The sequence below is a fragment of the Danio rerio genome, chromosome 19 (assembly GCF_049306965.1).
Source record: "Danio rerio strain Tuebingen ecotype United States chromosome 19, GRCz12tu, whole genome shotgun sequence".
NCBI lineage: Eukaryota > Metazoa > Chordata > Actinopteri > Cypriniformes > Danionidae > Danio > Danio rerio.
Window position 1 is genome coordinate 36,355,705 of NC_133194.1, and position 23,014 is coordinate 36,378,718.

A 23,014-nucleotide genomic window follows, 5' to 3' on the forward strand; every position below is an offset into this window, starting at 1 on the left:
CAGCCTGCGGATAATACAGAATGACAAACAGAGGAGTGAATGTGTGTGCGTTTGTGCACTAAGACCAAAGCTGTTATTCTGTATATTTTATGATTTGTCCTGATAAATAAGAGCTATGATTAAGCTCTCAAAAGCACCTGCATTATGTAATGCATTTGAATGTCAAAGCTACAATGCTATTAAACAAATCTATTGCTTCTCCTAGGCACAACAAATGAGGGACTCATCTTAATATTAAAGTGTTTCTGAATCATCTTTGGAAAGTGAGTGGGCTTTGGGATCAAGCCAAAGCCATTAAAGGCCATGAGGAGAGTTAGCAAATATATTATAAAATAGCAGAAAATTAGCTTTTGTATAGCATCGTGCTGAATTACACTTGGGAAACAAATCTGAGACAAATTTCAGGGCCCTCACAGTACTGTTAAAGATATTTATATACAGTCATAATTTTTATAGGTGATAAACTGATTGCTAAACAGCTGAATAAAAGAAGATTCACAGTGCAAAACTAAGTTATCCATTGGAACCCAATCCAAACAAATAGCTGCCAAACACAAACAAACCCAACTGTGATTAACTAGACTGTCAAATGCATCAAGCAGACTAATGGTGAAGTATGTAAATAAGGTTTCTTTTCTTTTTAGCTACATTGCTGCGCACAGTGTACATCAAAACAATGAATGAACAATTTGTAGCGGCTTTCCAATGCCGCTATTGTTGGTAGAGTGAGCAAGTTTTTAACGCGTAAAAGTCAGAGTCCGTAAGCAAATAGATGTAAATAAAAACATATTTATTGTCAAATCAACTTCCAATTAACAGAATTACTCAATCACTTTTCTTTAACTATAAGCACACTTCTCTGTTACCTTCAATTACGAGATGACACGTTCAAGACGATACGAGACGATACAATACGGTCAAAAACTGTGTGCTTCCTACCAACACGGTCTTACTCCATGCAGTGAAGCCACAGTTATATATTCTCCTACTGACACCTTGTGGCCAATAGCCAAAATACAATGTATGGCTCCTACACAATTATTAACAGGACGAAACGATAAAAGGAAAACTATGAAAAAGTATTCCAAAAATTAAAGTTATTCATCATGTTTGGCATGCCAAGGATATAACAAGAATGCTAATTAGCGTAGCCTTTAGCATTATTTGCTAGTGTACCACTTGAGGCTAGAGGTGTACGGCTCTTTCTAGATGGCCTAATTAAAGGTGCTGTATGTAAGTTTTTGACTCTTCTAAAGCATAAAAATAACAGCATATATTTGCAGATATCAAAGAAACATGCTAAGTGGACATTCTTGTTTATCTGAAATACAATGCTGACGTCAGATATTCAGCTTTGAAGATGGGTTTTCCATGCCGGACTGAAACCTCCGGTGGACAGTAACAGAATTCTAAATGAGACGCAGATTCAGAGTTCCACATGAGGTTATTGATTAGGATATAATATAAATATTACGAGCGTAAACATTGGGTGAGTAGGTTACATTTTAACCCTGTGTCCTAACAACACGCTACGTGATGAGATTTACAGTGATGAGCAATTTGGCTGACAAAACATGACAGAAATTTAAATACAGCCATTCAGAAATCACAGAATAGTGCACTCACTGCACTCCAACAAAATGGGAAGGTTTATAATCTAATAAATACTTTTTAAACCTCTTTAACATTATTAAATGTAGATGCTGAATCACTCATAAGTGTTGGTTTGCAGTTCACAAGTTAAATTTCAAAGGGTTTATTTTATTTTCTTTATTTATCTGAGGTGAACTATCTGCTGCTGCTTTTAGTATATAGCAATAAATGTCATACAAAATGGCATTCAAACTCACAATGCCAGCATTTTACACTGAATAAAGCACATGAGGTGCACATAAGGTGAACATTGTCAGTTTTCTGTTGTTCAGCTGCAAAAAATAGAAACTATTTCTAAATTATAAATGTCAGCTGTTGGTTAGGACAAAAACTCATTTTTAATATGAAAATATCCCTTCTATTACATGCTGTTGCTTTTATTTAGAAATCGGTTTAAATCAGCCTTAAATCAGCAGTTAGGCTTGATAGTCAGGCACACTGTTGGTCCTCAATCTGGCAACCCCTAAGAATGCAACACCTAGTTCTATCACTGGGAGTCAAACTTACATACTACACTTTTAAACTTAATCTTAACCAGCACCAACAGAAACAATTTGGTTCTAATAATTGCACCATAAGATTAGAGATCAAGACATTAGCCTAAAAAACAAAAATAAAATAAAGATGTAATTTTACCGCAAAGACGTTTGTCGTGTCTATATGAACACAGAGCAAAAATGAAATATGCATAAACCTAATGATATGGGTGAGTGCTGTTCCATATACAGTATGACCTTTGAGAAGTACATTACCTCTTGCAGTATTTAGTAGTCTACTGGTAGCTTTTACAGCAACTTTTGCAGCTACAGCAGTTTGCCAAATCAAAGCACGCCTCCAATCAGGATGGCAAGATTTATCACTCCCATCCCATTTTAATTGCAACTTCGCACAGCAATCCATCATAAATTCATATTTATGTCTCTCTGCTTTACACACCAGCACATTATTAATATTGATATTTGTTTCCTAACCATAATTATGCAAAGGCCATTATTCAGTTACATCAGTTTTTTTTAAATATGGATTTAGGAAGATAAATCACATTCAACTTTATAAAAGCTGCTTTGCTGCAAACAAAGCCTGGGAGTGGATTTTCTTTATTTATGATCCTGACATTTTCATGCAATTTGAAGGATATGATACACAAGAACTGCTTGTATAAGATAAAAATATTCTGTGCGTGTTTAAAGTGAATTTCCTTTCACAATACTATGAACAAACTTTAAAATCTCTATATCTCTTTCTTAACTTCCAACAATACGTACATTATTTAATAGGTTGGCCCACACGGAATCTGCGTGCGCAGAAATCTACACATTTTTAGCCCATCGAGTCTATTTATTTACTTGTGTAAACTTGTATTTATTCAGTTTTTCAATTAATTTCAGTAATATTATTAAATAACATAAAAATGTTAATTTAATTTATTTACAATACAGTGTGTGAAATAATATGTTCTGTCTTTTAGTAGATATGCTATATGAGTGACTTGCTTTGTTTACAACATAAGTGGATGTCCTTTAAATGGATTTGCATTGTAAACATAAATAAAGGTAAAGAAGCTTTGTTTTTCATATATTAAGTTTTTAGTTATGATTCTGACAAAATAATTCTGCATAAATCCGCAGATTTTTTACAAAATTCTCACTAGAAATAGCAAAAAATGGCTGCAGATTAAGTCTGGCCTTACTAATTCAGGGTATGGGCAGGAATCCTATTTCATCACCTTTTTAAGACTTTTGTAAGACCCTCTCAGAATATTTTAAGACCTCGTCGCCACTTAAAGTTCTAATCAGTATCAAACCTTTTACTTAATAGACAGTTAAATAAACCAATGGAGCACAACCATGCAACAGATCTCAGATAAGCTCGGAAGAAACGAAGCTTAAAAGAATAAATTATGGGGTGGTTTCAGTGACAGGCTTCAGCCTCTGTTTAAACTCGTCTTTCTCCAACCAGGAGTATTCAAACTAACATTTTACCATTTTGCCGTCTGTTTCGCTCTATGTTTTCGCTACATGTGTAGAGCTTCATCCAGACTAAGGAGCTTGGCCGGATGCACCCCGGCCCAAACCAATCGTGTAGATCAAGCACGCCATTGTTAATATTAGGAGGAAAATAAATATACTTATGCTTTTTAAAAGAGTCAAACACTATAAACAACGCTTGAATAAAATTTAAGACCTCATTAAAATGCAATTAAGACCTTTTAATACCTTTTAACGGCCTTAAATTTCTCATAATTAATTTATCAACTTTAAGACCCCACGGACACCCTTTAATAGTGTTGTCACATTCGATACTGAAAATCGATACTGAAAATTCAGTTGTTACGATACTGGAATTTGATACCAATTGGTACTGAAAATTTAAAAACATCCATTTCCTGTAAACATTTGAGCGCTGTTGAGCACATTCTTTAACACCGCTGATATGCCATTGTGTTTACGTGCTCAACAGAAATGACTGATTGGCCTTAAAGGTTGTCGGTTCAGTGAACTCACCGCTGTTTACTGAGTGTAAACACAGATTTCAACGTCATGTCGATCAGCTGGTTTGCCTATAAGCTGACATACGAGCGATCGACTGAAGAATCACAGCTTTAAAACGCTCCAGTGTCCCTGTATCTGTGGTTATACTCCGTAAACAGCGGTGAGTTTGGTGAACTGATGACCTTCATGGCCAATCACAGTCATTTCTGTTGAGCACCTGTTCACAATGGCAAATCAGAGCAGTTTAAAAACATCCTCATCAGGGCTCAAATGTTAGTAGGAAATGGACGTTTGTAAAATTTCAGTATCAATAAGTACCGAATTCCAGTATAGTGACAACCCTCTTATCTAATACATAAACATTTTAACATTAAAATACATACAGAGTAATTGAGATGCACTTACAATCTTAAATGCACTTCGTAATCTAAAGTAATCTTGAATGCTTGAATGTGGCAATAAATGTCACAGATATGCTATTTAAAGTAGAGTGTTTTAACATCAAATAAAGCATATGCTAGTTAGGACAAAAGCTGTTTAACATGGCATGGCAAAGATGCATTGTATTGTGTGTCAGAGCATTGCGTCTGGTTGTTAGGATCAAACCCAAATCCTGCTTATTGTCACGGTTCTCCCAAGACAAAACTGCTTAAACTGACAAAGTCAAATTAACACAAATTTTTTCCACAGCTACAGCAGCCATTTAAGACTCGTCTATCACCCAAACGCTGTTTAGATAATAAAAACTCATAAAGAAACAGAAAACAAATTCGCAGTACAGGCTAAGAAGCATATCTTGCGCATGTCTCTGTCATCCCTCTTCACATTTATTCTGCTTGTTATGGTCCATGGACCCAACGGGGTAATCAGGCACGAAAAAGAAATGGGGCATTTATCCATTCCACAACTGACATGCTAATTATGCCATTTCCTCCCCTTAACGATTTTCATAACAGTTAATAATGATTCACATCAAAGAAATGGGCATTGCTTCAAAGAAAACAAATAGATATCATTAAGAGGGAAAAATATTTGCTGGAAACACTGACCGCAAAGACCATGTGATGCATTTAGATGCAGTACAGTCTGGAATGATTATTTTTTTTCATAAATGCTGGGAATAAGCCGAGTAGTCAATCATAAAACACCTGTGCATGCATATGCATGCCAGGAGAGAGACCTGCAGTCTTTCATGCAGTAGGTTGCTGGGGGTGAATTCAGCCAAAAGGTGAAGAGCTGAAATAGTAAATTATGTGTGAAAAGATAGCAGGTCTATCAAATCTCGTCCAGTGTTTTTTTAAAAAAAAATCTCACAGTTACATTGAAAAACTTGTACTGTTAGCTAGAACAGTTTGCTGGGACATTGCTAAAGTGTTGAGAAGGATTAGGCCTGGCAGAGAACAGAGAGAATATGTGCTTGCCCATACAACCTGCAGTCATCTGAGCGATGACATCTGTCAGGCTTGAGTGCTTTGTTTTTCCTAAAACTGATCGTCTTGTTGAGCCTTTATAAAACAGTACATTGTTACTGTGTAGTCAGTGTTTTAGGGCACATTTTAAATGTGTAGTCCCCCTTATTGTAGTTAGGCTAAAAACTAACTAACTGCAAAGATGTCCAAAGCCCTGCTCACACTGTGGGATTTCAGCCACGATGTGGTTGAATGAGATTCATTTGGGAAATCCTAAAAGATTCCTGAAATCATAGGCTAAAATGTGTGATCTTTGATTGTTGGTTTGACATGTTCACAGACAGCCGCTTAATGGCTTTTGCAATCAGATTTTTCTTCCGATGAAGTTCTGGCAGTGTCAGAAGATTTCAGAGACTTTCCTGCAGTCTGACAACAGCTGTGATGAACGTTAATCCAAGAACCAATAGGAGGGCAAAATCTGATGACGCGATCTGTACAACAATTTAAATAACCGCGGGGAAATAGTTAAACAGTTTTTGTGCTTCCTGGTTTTACTATTGAGACATGCTTTGTGCAAAATCGCTGCTACAGATTGTTTACATTTGCTGGGAAAATAATGTCATAACATGTTCATGTAAAACAGTTACGGATGGATGGCGTCAAACTCCAGATGAGTATTCTTCTGTGTTTGGTGCGTCTTCATTGTCTTTAAGTCTGACATTATGACATGGCTGTGTGAAATGGGGTCCATGTTCACGCAGTCTGACATGCTACAATCATTTAGGATTAATAAAAATCACAGTGTAAGGCAGCATTTAGTATATCATATTGTATCTGGTTTGGACAATTTTGGGCTCAAACTCCAAAGCTTCTGACTGGAAGAGTTGCTTAAAGACAAAACTTCCTAATTGATTCACTTTCACACACTTCTTTTCCAAAACTGTATGGCAAATTGTTTGAGTAAAAGGATGACCAAACAAACACTCATAGAAAGACACTCACAATTACCATCTCAAAACAGTCTTAACACATAGTACCTTCAAACAAACATAAAATTATGAAAAACACCCCTAAAATTTCCCAGGCCATCCAAGCTAGACCCCTATTAAGGCCCCGTTTACACTAATGCGTTTTAGTTTGAAAACGCATAAGTTTTGCTACGGTTACGCCATCCGTCCACACTACGCCAGAGTTCTCGAGCGCCGAAAACGGAGCGTTTCAAAAACGCTGGAGAGGCCGTTTTCATTCTGAAACGCTGCTGCTCCGTCTCAGTGTGGATGATGAAAAACGGAGACATCTGAAAACGGAGGCGGGGCTGCATACATTCGCCTCTCTGATTGGGGCTTTTCCTGAATATTAAGTAGCCTACACACACAGTTCAATCCTGCATTCTCTCCGTGTAAGTTCAGACTTCGCAAGTTTGATCAAGGCTGCAGTCTCTTCTTCTCAGTTTGATATGGTAAACAGACTATACCAAGGACACGAGTAAATCTTTAAAGGGAACAGTGTACTTTATAACTTCATTCACATCACTCTGGCAACGTTGTTTCACTTTCTAAACAATAAAATGTAAACATGATTTAAGGAACTGCCTATTTTCATTTTAATATTAACAACTTAGAGAGCAGAAATGTTGAGGCGTCGTGCTGCATATATGAGCGTCATCTTCACTGTGTGGATATTTATAACAAAACGGAGCCGATAACAACTGTCTCCTTTCAATTTCAGTGAAAATACGAAACACACCCTCTCTTTTGCTGAATATCAGTTTTAATAATCGATAATGGCCATTATAAAATTATAACATACAATAAGTTTATACATTATAGAAAATAAAGGCAAGCGATCAGTCAATATACAGAATAGGCTACGTGGTTACATTAATCAACAACTTATCTTTGCGCTTAGCCAAAACACGTTACCTGAGAAAAAGTAATAGATTCCAATGACCAAAGTCAGGGAATATGTCATTAGATAAAGACAACAAGATGAATGAAATATCCCGTTTAATAAATCTAGTGAGATTAGATCCAGCGGGAGATGCTTGATGAAGAGTCCGACTAGCACAGCTCTCATCTGGGTAGATGGGCTGCAGCGCTTGCCCGAGAGTGTGTGTGTGGTCACGTGATGTGCGTTTTCCGCGTTTTGGTGTGGACGGAGAGCAGTTCAGAAACGCTGGGTAAAACGCAAGTGTGGACGCGGATCGTTTTCATTCTAAAACGCCGTTTTAAAACTAACACGCACTAGTGTAAACGGGGCCTAAGAGTATTCCAACATATGGTCAAGTTGCAAGTAATCTGGAGTGAATTCTGGCTTTAGTTCCTTTCTCAAGCTAACTTCCATTACCCTCAAAAAGGTCAAAAACACACCAATAAAAATAGGTTCCAAAGCAGGTGGAAGTCAATTCTTTTGGGTTCTATCGACACATTCACTCCACAGAGAAGAGCAGAAATGAGTAACTCTTTCACCATGGGCCAGCATGAAGCTTGTTGAAAGCATGCAACGAATTAAGGTCACTTAAGGTCTCAGGAGACTCATACAGTAGCATCTTCAAGTGTAAGAATGTACAAGCAAAACAAAGACAGAAAGAAAGGAGAAAAGCAAGGGGGGTAAAACAGAAGGGAATGGAAGCAAACAAATACTAATAGGAATAAAGGTATAATGAACGGTATAAAGAAGTTAATAAGGAAGGTTGGACGAAAGGAAGGGGTGACGAGGTAGAAAACAGTGGAACAAAAATAGAAGAGGAAAGAAGGAAGAAAACGGTGATGAATGGAGCGAAGAAACAATGATCATTCAAAAGCAAAATCTGTCTCTGCAAAGGGAAGTAGGGAATTGTGGACCAGAGGCTTGGGTGCGGATGCTGAGCACGACCAAACAACACCTCGAGACATCATTCACTTTATGAGATCTTGCAGATTTATGCTGTGGAAAAAACGATCTGCGATATTACCGCGATCAATCAACGTTAGGAGCTAGCTGACAGCCCATCACGCAATTCAGAAGTGCTTGGAGATTTTTTTTTATTGTCTTTTTGATCATCCACGAAAGGTCAATCCTGTGAACATCAAGCCCACAAAGAATGCACAAAGGACAAGGCTGTATACAAAAGAGATTAACCTCAATACAAGATGAAAAAGCAGCAGTGTTGATCTCACCATGTGCACGTGGGATGCATGCACAAATGCAAACACCAATGCAAGCAACTAGAGGTCAATGTGCCACGGAGAGCGGACTGATGGAGAATGACACATTAAAGCGCTCATTCATAATAAGTGCCCAAGGAGGGGCCAGGCTACGGAGGAGAGCGCAGGTTGTAGCGCTCGCTCTGGATCGCTTCCTCTTTAAACCGCGAGCTGAAATCTGCCTCTAACCTGATTACTACAAGCAGCTTCACACAAAGCCTGCCCATCTGTGCGTCTGCTTCATCTCCCGTCTCCCCTCAGCATCCAGACAAAATTGCAAATGATCCTTTTCATCTTTGCTGTTCAGTCATTTCCCCCAAAGTGATCTCTTTAGCGCTACTCACATGCCATTGTCAGCTCCATGATTGGGAGCACAGCTCCACGTTGGTCCAACCCAGTGTTGCAAAGGAAAAACCCTGACCATGTGCAGGGACGATCCAGAAAGAAGATAAACACAGTCGGCAGATGGTTCCTGGGTTGCTATTACATGTGTATTTGCTGCTGAGCAAAATGCAGCAAGCTTTAGCCAAGGCTTGCTTTCTTCTGGACGCTCATGCCCATCAGCACTCTGAAGTCTGAAAGCATCTCCAAGCAGCTCAGTTTATGTCCATTTCAGCGCTTACGCCTGATTGGCCAGACGCCACAGCTGCTTCAGCCAATGGTGCGGTGACTGTACAGATCACGTGGTTTGTATATAAGGGAGAGGGAGAGACTGGGAGGGGGAGGGGTGAGGGTTGTGCTTGCTTAAACAGAGTCACTACATCACTACTACTGCACTTGGATGCACCGAAGTGGCCATTTTAAGTCAGGTGTCGTAGCTGCCTCCGTCAGAGCTGATTGGGTGGAGAAGACAGCTGTTTATGAACCAAAACACACACGCACACAATAGCTGGAGCAGGGCGAAGCAGGAGCGGGAGTAATTATAATGTGGTTGCCATGGAAACAAGCAAACCATTGCCCGTCAGATTTTTTTTCTGTTTGCCCCTAAAGCATCAGCAAGAGTAGACTTGCCTCCCACTTCCCATCTCCACACACACACATATACACAGATGGACGGACAATATTTACAGGATGCGACAGGCCTATCATGAAGGGAGAGAAAGAGAGAGACAGTGGGGGAGGAGAAAATAAAGTGCGTATAAAAATTAGATGTGTGTGCGTGTGAGAAGAGAGCTGTGTGGTGCAGTCCTCTGAAAATGGTGGAGGTCCATCAGTGCTCGGTAGCGACAGTGAAGCCTCGTAATCGTTTTAAAGTATGTCTGACTGGACACAACAACAAGACACGAGCACAAAATGGAGAATTTCAGCAGACTACAGCTCATGTGTAAGATCACACTTTCAGATCAGCGGTGTGTATACAGCTATGGAAGAAATAAATAAACGATTAAGTATGTGTTTGAGTATTTTTTTTATTCTACAAAGGTCTTATTTTAGTGTAAATATATAAAACTGGCTTCAAACCATGCTTTAAGAGCTCAGCGAGAGAGCAATAAGCTCAAGGGAGGCAAAAAAGAAAGATGCTACCTTCCTTTGAACCTTACAGAAATGTATTTTCTTTCATATTTTACTGCTGATTATTTATTCATACACTTTTCATGGGGAGGCTTTATGTGCCTCCTCTGAGAAAACATGCTGCAAACGTTATTATAGAAACTGGAGCTACAATGCATTGCAAAGTTTATACTTTATTAGCAGTGAGTGTTCTATAGCAGTGTTTCTCAACATACGTTCCTGGAGGACCACCAGCTCTGCACATTTTTCATGGCTACATCCAAAATTGCATACTTCCATACTATATAGTATACATAAATCAGTATGCGATTCAAGTAGTATGTCAGAATTCATTAGATTTGAAAAACAGTATGCAAGGTGTACCTGGATGTACCTACTACTTCCGGCGAGAAGAGCGCATCCGATAGATGCTACGTTATCCTATAATGCACGGCAAGAGAATTCATAAATGGGAGTAAAACAACGCAACTGACACAGGTACTGTAGGTCAAATGATCATGACAAAATGGCGGATGTAGTACATCTGAGTTCCATTCCTACTACTCATATAAATACTGTATAGAACATACTTTTCTAGCTGTCAAATAGTACATTTAAATTCAAATCCAGTATCTACTGAGAAGTAGGCAATTTCGTAGAGCCCATGGCTGCGTCCGAAACCGGCTACTACGCAGTAGGTACTGCATTTGAATTTAAACATACTACTCGGCCGTTAGAAAAGTACGTTCTATACAGTATAAATGTGAAAAGTATGAATGGAATTCGGACGTACTACATCTGCCATTTTGACATAGTCACTTGACGTACCTGCGTAATTTGCGTCGCTTTACTCCCATTTATGAATACGCTCACAGGGCATCATGGGATAGCGCAGCATGCATGGGATGCGCACTTCAGAATCTCGAGGGAAGTAGTAAGTCATCCGGGTACTTCTCGCATACTGTTTTTCGAATTCTATAAATTCGGACATACTACTCGGCTCACATACTGATTTTAGCATACTACTGTATATAGCATGGAAGTATGCGGTTTCGGACACAGCCCATGTCTTCTTAACCAAACACACCTGATTCAGATCATCAGCTCATTAGCAGAGACTGAAAGACCTGTAATGGGTGTGACAGACAAAGGAAACACCCAAAACATGCAGTGCAGGTGGTCCTCCAGGAACATGGTTGAGAAACACTGTTTTATGGTGTTAAAGGCTTAAAGAGTTATTTATTGATTATGTATGGATACAAATCCAACATTTTATTAACAACTGTTTCGAATACACTTAATATATTTTAATACTCACATTTTTAAAACAATGCCAAAGTTAAATCTGCTAAAAGGTCACATTTAAACAATGAAATCGAGACAATTTTAAGCCTCTACACCTAAGGTTGGTGTGAGAGGTGGGTCTAATCTCCTTCACTTGAGTCATGACTGTGTCCACAGCTGACTTGTAAACACATGGATGTCAACACTTTTGTGTTATACTTTTATTTTCTAAAGAGAAAAAGGATTGGACGACAGTAGTAGAAATCACAAACAGACATTCCAGTGATACTATTAGCAGTCTTCATATCCAAGGCATGCCAGAAATGGTGGCTAAATAGACTATTTACAGTAGGACATCCAATGCTTTACATTTTCCCAAAGACAAACTCATATATACTCATACTAATCCACAATTATTTCTACGTGAAACAACTGCTTGACAGGACTAAAGTTTTGATTAGTGCATTTCACCATCTCAACCTTTTATCCGCCATCAAAAGGACCTAAAAAGACCAATCTATCAACAGCAATGTTTCATCCCTCCTGTAACATTTATGATGGAGACTATTTTCATCTGTGCCCAATACCAGAAAACTGTCAGAAAGAAAGAATTGGGTGAGTTCTGATCACCAGATTAAAAGCAGTTTTATCTCTATATTCAGCATTTCTATTTATAATGAGACGACGAGCAACACAGACGAGGGGCAAAAGCGAGCAAGTTTTCTCAGATGTGCTGCTCATGTAAGAAAACAAAGGATGATGAATTTAATCACAGTGTCCAGAAAGACGCGCTTCGGGGAGATACTTAAAAAAGGAGTTTTCATCTCTATGAATCTTAATTGAGCTCATATATATATATATATATATATATATATATATATATATATATATATATATATATATATACAGCTTTTTGCAAGACGGTCTTTTATCCTATGCTACAACATGGCGACAAGATTTGCTGTGTGATTATCATAATTACACAAACAACAGCCTAGCAAAGCTCATCTGCCTCTTTTACCAGGAGAAAAGTTTGCTACTGCCAAGAGTTTGAAACCACTTTAATTCTATAGCAAATGTTAAAATTAATTCAGCAAGTTCAGCATTTTGAAGCGAAGCATCCAATTAACTGCTTCAGTATCTATCGACACACTTGCCAATGCACATATAATGGAACAGGTTTTAGGGGTGCACAATATTATCTGAAAATTCCAGCTTAGACTAATTGGAAATATGTGCCTATATTTTTCCATGTAAAATACATTTCTCCAGGTAAGTTTTGTTGCACGTTTCAGATGAAAAATCCACTAGAGGGCACTGTTTACGTTTTTGTGAATCTGTAATACATTACTTAGGGTACGTTTCATCATGCGTTTCAAATACATATCCTTTTTGTACACGTCCACGAGAAGGCGGGGCTTGTCAGACAGATCACCTAGCCAAGCCAATTCTTCTTTGGCTCTCGGTGAAGGCAGTCACACTTTTTTCCTCTCCCTCCCATATCTCTCCTGGCTGGCTCCTCTTTTCTCGTCTTATTCTATTTCTGAGGATCTCCTTGCCATGCTCTCCAAACACAAAAGGAATTATGGATTTGATCAACTGGTTTCTGAACGCAATTGACACCATCTTCTCAATAAGATATCTGGGTTTGGGGGAACCCAACTGTCCTGTGGGGATGTTTGCAGCTAGATATATGATGGATGGGTGAGAGAAGTGGTGGGTCGTGTGCCTGGCCTCTTTGTCACTGGACGATATTGAAAATATATATATCTATTCGGAACTTCGATAACAGGGTTTCTGCTGATGGGCTTAGGCGGGGCCCTGGGGTATCGACAATTGGTAAAAGCAGTCAGTGTGGCTCAAAACCCCACCAAGATGGCCGGCTGGATCGAAACATAAGCAGGGTTGTTGGTACTCAGACTGTGGCATTAGGCCGCAAATTGAAACACATCAGGGAGAAACTAGCAGCTTTGCAACGTGATTCAGTCCGACCTGGAGACCACTGACTGACATTAGATATATGTAAAATTATCAGATATGAATTCAAATTGAAAACCTTTTCTTCTCTTTCAGCTTCCCTGTGACTCTCCTTCTAGACATCCTCAGCTGAAGACAAACAACTTCCAACTTGATGAGACGCTCTGAATTTCTGCTTCCAGTTGCAAGGACACCTGTGAGACTCTACAGGCTTACACATACACATACACAGCTACAGATAGACAATCACTGCCCTATCCCTCATCCCATGCCTTCGTGTCACCTTTGTAGCCACCATAGTAGGTAGGCGGGTCTGTGACCAGCGCCCCCTGGTTGCAGGACCAGATGGCTGCCGCCTTTATCGGACTATATCCACATCGCCTGTTTCCATCTCATGTTGTAATATTATGTCTATGTCTATGTGTTTATGTGCTTGTGGTGGGGCCTTTTCCCCCTGACCTCACACTGCCCTACTTCAATGGCAGTCTGAGAGGGGCTTTTTTTTGCCTCCCTCTTCCCTAATGTATCTTATTTCCTCTTTCTAAAAGCTACCTCTCGTCTAACCTGACTTCCCCTGAAATGTGTGATGTTTGTGTTTGGTCATGGGGTCCAATTTCACTGCATGTAAAAGTGTATGTGACAAATAAAGGCTTTTCATCATCATCATCATCATCATCAAAAATGCTGATGATGTTTTTGATTGATTTGCTGTTTTCAAAAGCAAATGTAGGAGAAAAGTGCACTGCGGCCATGGAGTTTTACCTTGCTTTTACATTGTTTTTATCTCTTTTGCATTAAAAGTACAACACCATACAAAGTGAGTTACCAAACAAACTGGCCACACCAGAAAAGTTTTCCATATGGACATCAAATCATAGACATTGTTGTGCAAAGAACTGCATTCCTTTCTTCATTTATAATATGTCTCCATAAGTATCACTAGTGTGAAACGAAACAAAGGTTGATGGGGTAACATTCATTTCACCTAAAAACTACAGTCTAATGTATGCTTAAGTACAAAAAAAAATATAGACTGGAGCAGGTATTCCCAATGAGCCTGTGTGGCAGCTTTCGATTATCTGTCTTGAATGGCTTGAAATTTAAGGAATCAGACAGAGCCAGATATGGAAAATTATCCCAATATACTTTAGCAATAAGATAATGTGTTGATGATGAGCCTGGAGTACCTTACTAATCTGCCAGAAGAGATGGCAATAAGATCAGGTCAGCAGTCTGCTCAGTGCTCACTCTTAGTGATTTTTCTCATGTATGGCACTTTAGAATCATTGTTTTGGATTGCTACCTTGGAATTATGCTTTAAATGACCTATTTGAGTTTATTTCTTCAGTTGAAAAAGCCATGCATGTATGATTTTCCATATCAGGCCATTGCCAGTGGTGACATTTTAAGTCTTTATTGGGCAATTCTAAATAACACTGTGCGTCCCTAGATTTTTTGACTCCACCATTTCTGCATCAAAACCTTATACTTGTTGACCACTAATAAGACAGAAAAATCCATTAAAAAGAAAGCCACTGAGCAAAGGTATTGAGAACAGTTAATACTGAGGTCGAGCCTCAATCGAACATGTTCTTACCTTATTGAAGTCTTCAGAAGTGGCTCTCATCTCTTTCCAGGTTTTGTTGAGCAGCTGGATACAGATGCAAAAAAACTCCTCAAACGAGCGGTCGTGGGTGAAAAACATGGGATGAAAGTCATGGCAGTTCTCGCTGGCTGTGGGGGAAAGAAAAGAGGACAAAGTCAGTGTTTCAGTAGCCAAATATTGCACCCTAATCCACCTGATGAAAGCTGATATATCAGGTAAAGAAGAAATATCTGTTTCTCGTGGCAAAACTATGCCTTATATTTAGGTTGATCAGTCTGAAGAACCTCTGACTCTCCAACTGGGTCTTTGAGCATGAACTTTTAAAGAGGCACACGTGTCTGCTTTCTTAGCCAGCTTCAGCCCTCACGTGGGCTTCTCATGCTCTGACACATCAGATATGGCTGGGAATGAGTGGTGCCACCTCACGACGCATCTCTCTGAAAGAGCCTCTTGGCAGAGTAGACGATTATTCTCAAGCAATAGAAGCACGCGCTTGGCTCTCAGGACACCTACACATTTGAATAATGGTGAACAGTTGGCTAAAAATGGCATTTGAGAGCTATGTTGTCTTTCAACGCATTCCCCTGCCAGCGAGCCACTGGTTTTAATTCAGAAATTCAAAACCCCCTTTGATATTCTCAAAAAAAACTTTTGAATTCCCCACAAAAAGTTCAATTGAGTAGTTTGGGTTTAATTGAACTTGTGACTCTAGAGCACGGGTGCCCAATCTTATTCCTAGAGGGCCAGTAAAGTTTAAGGGTCCTGTAAAGTTTAGTTCCAACCTTAATCAGACACACCTGGGCCAGCTAATTAAGCTCTTATTAGGCTTTCTAGAAACATCTGTGCAGGTGTGTTGAGGAAAGTTGGAGCTAAAATCTACAGAACACCGACCCTCCAGGACCAAGTTTGGGCATCCCTGCACTAGAGTTATGGTCTTGATTTTATGTTCTTGGGACCTCTTACGTGCTGTCTTGATTTTGTCTTTAAAGTCATTAATTTGTAAAGGTAGATTTTGTAAAGTGTCCTATCTATAATTAAGGCACAAGTTGGACTACCGTCCAGTGGCTTTACAATTCTGGGAATCCATGTGAAGGTTTCTGGCTCTGGGCCCTTTTGGAAGAAATTGTGTTCATATTTAATCAGTGGCAAAGACCATTGGTCAGAAAGGTCAGAGGTTGCTGAAATTTTTATTTCAGTATGTTGATGTACTTTTATTGTGCTTCTGGCCAAACAGCTAATATTGCTTAGGTGGAAGGATCCCCCAACCCCAACACAGTGGATTTGTGATGTCCTCTTCTTCCTAAAGTTGGAAAAAATAGGCTCTCTAAAGGTTCATCTAACCAGTTTAAGAAAATTTGGGACCCATTTAGGAAATTTATTAAAGAAGATGTTTTATTATCAAATATAAACCAAGTCCTTGTTTCAGCAAATTAATTATTTTTCTTTCCTAAGTTCAAAGTAGAGTGTATTGTGTGATACAGATTGTACAGTTGTAGTTTTTGTAAAGCCACAATATTTACCTTTTTATTTGTTGGTATGTGTTTTTTTATTTCATTGTATGCACTTAAGTTGGTACTATCAACACATTTTAAAATATAATTATTTTTTTTACTGTAATTTGCCATAATATTCATAAAACGATATACTTAAAAAAAGATTATTACGACAGAAGCAGTCAAATTCACGTCAACAGAGAAGGACCAGCACTCCAAATGCTGAAGAAAATAATCAGTCTTTTTTGATTGAAGTTTATCAAAACAAACTGCTACAGAATAATTGTTAATCTAAATAGTAACGATGTGTTCTAGTGAAATAAGCATTGTAAATTTTGGATTTTACATGGACTGAAGCCCAGCTGTCAATTAATTTATTTGTTATAATATTTTCATTTCTTTCATTACTTGTTTATCGTATGATGAATGTTTTGTTTCTGTATTCATGTGTTTATATTTAGTTTAACTTGTTGTTTTACCTGTTGTGCTGTGACGGAAGTGGTTGTAAGGTGACCGGAAATAAATATCCCAGTAGGTAAATAAAGAGAGCGGAAAACCATTGTGGGGTGGATGTCGTTAGAGTAAACGTTGGTGTGAGAGAGATTATTCGCTCGGCTAGTTGTCGAATAGAGAACTGAAGAGAGCTTATAACGTCTACGATCCTGTGAGGATAACAATTTCCTCCTTGAGTATCACCAGACTATTTGTTGCACTGTGTTTACTAAATAAAGCGTTAACTGCTAAGGTGGAGATCCACAAGTTCATGTCAAAGAACCGTAATTTCATATTGCCAATGAACCCCTACATCCCACATTGCGCACTGAAAAACCAGGACATCTCAGTGGCTCCTCTGGCAGCACTGGATACGACATCACACGGCCGATGCTTTCGTTTTCCTCAACAGACTATAATCCCGATTCTGGAGTATCCGTATTTCCTGACTCCAGTAAGAGCGAACTGTTGTTTATTTGCCCTTTTGGTAAAGGGGCAGTTGTGTTTTATGCTACTATGAACACAAGCAACGACACAGGCCTGCAACAGGGTTTATTCATTCATCTATTTATTTTATGTGGACAATGTTGAGCTTTACTAAATCAACTGTTGATTTTTAACGTTTGAGTTTTAAAAAAAGGAAAACAAAAAGCTTTATTTTGAAACAAGCCTTTTTTTATAAAAATGTTGTGTTTATTATTTATATTAATTGTTATCATGTTATATGCTGCATTTTGGGGTTAAAATACAATTTAAAGTGAGTTCTTCCAATATAACAAGAAGAGGGCGCTACATGGCCTTTAAAACTTTAAAAGGGCTGACTAAAAGTCAGTCCGGTTTGCTATTAATCTTTGGAACAAATCTTTGGTAATGAGCAAGACTAGGGTTGAATTTTTTTACTTCTGTGTCAAGAGCACGCGTATGGTCAGGCGCAGCCTTCACACAGTCGCATAGCCCTCACTGTGGCTGACAGCAACGCTGATGCGCACCTCTCAAAAAATGTAATTACACATCGCAACATGTACAGCAAGCTCTGTGATTGGTCGGCTTGGTAGCTATGATGAGAGTTGGCGGTGCTGAGAGCTGCAAGCGCGATGGAGCAAGTGTCGAGTCCAGTGAAGGAGCTCCAAATGGAAACTTTTGTTTTGTGTGTACCTTATGTTACCGGTTCCTGCCTCTGAATGAGTGAGTTTAAGCTACTTGTACATGTCGGAAGTGTTATTGCAGACCAACACAAACAGCAAGCAGAAACGTAATATAAATGCACAGCTATACCCAAGGCATGCGCCGTGGGTTACGCCAATAACTGGAAGCAGTAGTTTAATCCAGCCTTTAAGCAACAGTTGGTCACCATTTGTCCTGAATGTAATTTTGTTGCATGTGTGTGTGTGTGTGTTTGTGTGTCTGGGCCTTTACAGTATCCTGTTTGGATCTTCCTAACAATAAAGCAGAATCCCATGTCCCTCTTAAAAAAAGTTTACTAGACTAAAAACTCCTCTGTGAACATTTGACTTGCAGCTGTTAACCTACTTTTAAAAGTTTTTATAAAGAAACTCTTCATCTATTTCTGTTGTCCCATGGAGTCTTATACTTTAGAACTTTTCTGAGCAATTCTAAAACTTCCCATCTTCATTTTCCATTACAATGAATCGCTTTATTGTATCCCTCATGTCTAAGCGAATTTGAATATAAGCATCTGCTAAATTAAAAATAAATTGTAAATGGATTGTGTCTCATTTTACAGCCAATCAATTCAGTATTTCTCACTTTCAGTTTATTAAAGTTATTTTGGACCAAGAAGTCATAAAGGTCTAGTTTTGTTCTAAACCTTAAGGTGGTCTGAAATTGGCATGAAGGGTCTTGCTTAGTCTCCAACTCGCCTCTTATAAATCTTCCCAGCGCATTGCACATTACATAACAGCAACACAGAGATGCCATCTAGATTGATGAGATGCTGGCTGATTACCCTTATAAGAGACTTTCACTATCTCACCACTTCATAAATGATCCTCAAAGATTTCCCCTCGGGATATTACTAAAGCAGGATTAAGGAACGAGAGCTCTGCAATGATCTATCGTGCGAGATTAGTGCTTTATAAAAAAGCTCAAATCACATCAGAATGGCTGCGTGGGAAATTAAAGTCTGGGTGAGCGCTATAAAAACTGAAGGTGTCATTACGGTGTTCATAAACAGCGGCAGTCAAGGTGAAAATGAAACCGAGGCTTTCAACCCGAGGCGGCACACACCTATGTGTGTTTGCTATTGCACTTAAATACAAACACTACTCGAGTAGAATGGTGCTTTGAATGAGAGCCCCTGTTTGAGCTTCTCATTTAGGCGAATTGAACCTTCGGAGTACCGCCAAAGCCCCTACAGAGGGCCAGTAATTGCATTGGCTTGGTCGAAATTGAAACTTCACAGCATAATGAATGACGCCTGAAGGGGCAATGGAGCTTTCATTGAGAGTGACGTCATCTGACCGGTCAATCTGAGACTCAATCCACCAGACCGCCCAAACCACAGGGTCTTTTCCATTGGGATGCCTCCAACTGATTCATTGTAATAGTTTCCCTCTCCTTCACAAGTCAGAGGAGTTCAAGGTTGTGCTCATGGGGAGGGAAGCACTATCAGCTCCCGCCTGCTGAGGAATGAAATGTCAGAGTCACTTTGGCTCTCACCTAAGCTCTGAGCTCACAGGTTTGGACATTATTAACAGTCTGACGCAACTCTATAAGTCTTGCTGGCAGTCATGGTGAATGCTGGGATCTCATTAAACCCGGATATTCTCCCATTTTGCATGAAATTAAAGGATACTCAAGGATCTTCCTGACCTTTTATCTTCAAAGTGGTGGGATTAACACAATCCCTCCATATTCGTCAAGATGTCAAGGGACACAAAAAAGCTGGTTGGTTTCACACAATATTGGTTCAAATATGGACAAACCAAATGCAGGTTAAAAACAATTGTAATTTCACTTTAATAAAGAAAAATAACCCAAAGCTTAATTGAATGAAACCAATGATTGGGTTTGTCAATATTTACCATATAGCATTGGGTTTAAAAGAAAGAGTGCAGCCAAGGGACACATTAGCCTCTGCAAGTACATTTTTAAACAAAACTTGCCCAAAAACTCAAATAATTTTATTTACAATGACTCAAAAAGTTCCTGTGAGCAAAACGACGTTTAAATTTCAGCATCCATGTGCTTCCATGAATACAGTATTGACTAGGGTTGGGTACCGACTGGTACCTATGTAACCGGTGTGCACTGGATCGAATCAACATATGAATTTCGGTGCCTAATTTTGGTGCCATTGGTGCTGCGACAAGGATGTAAGAAGCATCAAGGGGTAGATCAAAGGCACACATGGGTACGCATTTTGTCACACCATCTCTAAACATTTATTTCAAAACAACTTTGAAGGATACAGACACCGTCAATGATGTCATGAGTATTTTCTTGTTGCTTAGGGAACGCATGAACGTAGGCAACGCATGCAGTACAGCGAATCCGGTGAGCAACTCCCTGCAGATTCATCAACACGCACGATCGCATTTATCAAATTTGCTTAAACTAAACATTCTAAAGTGTGGTTATATTTACAAGCAAGGATTCTGGCACAGCAACGTAAAGCAGATGCTTAACAAAAGTTGTGTGTAAGAGGGGAAACAAATCAAACTTAACAAAACATTTGAGTGCAGATAGAATCAACTTAAAGGTAGAGGAATGCACCGTCTTTGACAGCACCTGCGACATCATCTGGCACTTGCACTGAGTACGTTTACATGGACACCAACACTCTGATTTTAATATGATTAAGACAATACTTCGATTAAGAGTCTACCATGTAAACAGCTATTTTTGATTACCTTAAAGGACCACAGACACACACACACACACACACACACACACACACACACACATCACACACAAAATGTAGAGATTCATTTCTTTCCATTCAGTGTGCAGTATAAAATTCCATTAAAACAACACTCTTCCAGAAGTCCTTTCAGTTTGTAATGGGGACATGAATAAAATGTTCCTGAATGAAAGTTAAACTAAAGAACTGCAGTTAAAGTCTAAAAATGCTAAATAAAACACCGAAAATTACATGAAACTTCAGAGGAAACGTGGATTGTGTGGTGACGCAACGCTGTTAATCAATCTATGTGCTATAACATGTAAAACCGAATCATTAAAAAAAACATTCAAAAAGTAACTTATGTAAACACCTTAATCATATTATTCAGATTGATGACAGCCTTTCCACAGTTTAGTAGTAAGCTTATGTAATGTTAATTGCATAATGCAAATCTTAATTTCATGCTAACAAACAAACAAATATATTAATGCAATTCAATTCAAATATATGAAATATGAATTGATGTATACTTTAAACTTTAGTTATATTGTTCAATTAAAGTCATTAAAATATATATTATTAATATATTTAATATAAAATTTAAATATTATAAAATATAAAATGTAATATTATTTATATATATATATATATATATATATATATATATATATATATATATRTRTATATATATATATATATATATATGTATATATATATATATATATATATGTATATATATATGTGTGTGTGTATATATATATATATATATATATATATATATATATTTTTTTTTTTTTTTTATTTTTTTTTTTTTATTTTTTTTTTTGGTCAATTAAAAGGAGTCATACATCTGGTTCAGATACCAGTACCATTTTAAAATTATCAATTTAGCACCAGTATCGAAATAACACCAAACAATTCCCAACCCTATATTTACCCACAGCATTTTTAAAGATGCATTGGAATGTTTGTTCAGCTATTATAGACCTACTTGTGTCCATTATATCCACATCCACAAGCCCAATCACACATTATAAAATCATTACATCATATTACTTCACATAACTGAGGAGGCAGACAGATGATGTGCATGGTGCGATTATTAACATGGTCTTTGTGCCCTCCGGCTAACAAGCACAGCACAGAGCAAAGCTGCACTGTAAACAACTTACAATTCAACATGTCAACTGCTTCATTGGGTAAGCAGAGGAGCTGTCAGAAAAGCGCTCCAATTTTTATGCAACAGATGAGATCAGACAGTGCATGACCTTAATCCATCAGCCATCACATCTGAACTCCTGTACTGCCTCCACGTGCCTGTCATGAATCAGCATTATATCAGCGTTCAGTGCTGAATAAGTTATGATATCGCTAATGGCTTTGTGTGAAGATGTACAGTACGCTTTATATGGTTGCTTTTATGCACTTTACACTTTCAACTTCCTTGAGTATGCAATATTGCTGTCAAAGTGCAGCCAGCAAGTGGCCAGCTAGTGAAGTCTATAGGTGCTCTAGTGAGAGATGCTAGAGCCCATGGTCTTTAGCCTCCTTGTTAGACCAATCTACTCCCATGTAGAGAGTCACTGGTTCGATCCCAGCTTGGAGTGGGTTGGGTGGTGTAGAACCGGCGGGGTTACATTGGTGCCGTGAAATGAATGGAAGTGAGGTTTAGGGGGGTAAGTGTAATGTCGAGTTACAGACTAGCTACAGACACTAGAGGCCATGGTCTTTAACTTCCTTGCTAGAGCAACCGATTCCCATGTGGAAGGTCGCCGGTTCAATCCCAGCCTGGATCGGGTTAGGTGGTGTAGGACCGGCGGGGTAACAAATGTATGAATAAGAACTGCAAAGTCCAAGCTAAATCAGGGGTTATAATTTATATCAGTAAGTATTCCTTCCCAACAACTCAACTGTAGTCCTGAATTTTCCTCTGGTAATGTACACATCACAATATTTAAGTTTAAGTTGAGCTTTCTTGACGTGTGGACATACAGTGGAATGAAATGTGTCTCAGAGGACCATGGTGCTACATAAATAATAACGCAACACTAGCCATAAGAACTATTT

The 23,014-nt window shown here is 38.6% G+C and overlaps 1 protein-coding gene across 18 annotated transcripts in view; it reads right to left on the reverse strand.

Annotated features, from left to right (window-relative positions):
- The window catches only part of elmo1 (engulfment and cell motility 1 (ced-12 homolog, C. elegans)), a 178,399-nt gene that overhangs the window by 18,917 nt on the left and 136,468 nt on the right, over positions 1 to 23,014 (reverse strand). For 17 of the 18 annotated variants that reach the window (XR_012394518.1, NM_213091.1, XM_009294313.5 and 14 more), the window contains 1 exon segment: positions 15,089 to 15,225. Coding sequence is in view for 16 of the 18 variants with exons in the window: in NM_213091.1 (NP_998256.1) it covers positions 15,089 to 15,225 (137 nt within the window). In the remaining 2 variants the exon portion in view is untranslated. 18 annotated transcript variants of the gene reach the window in all.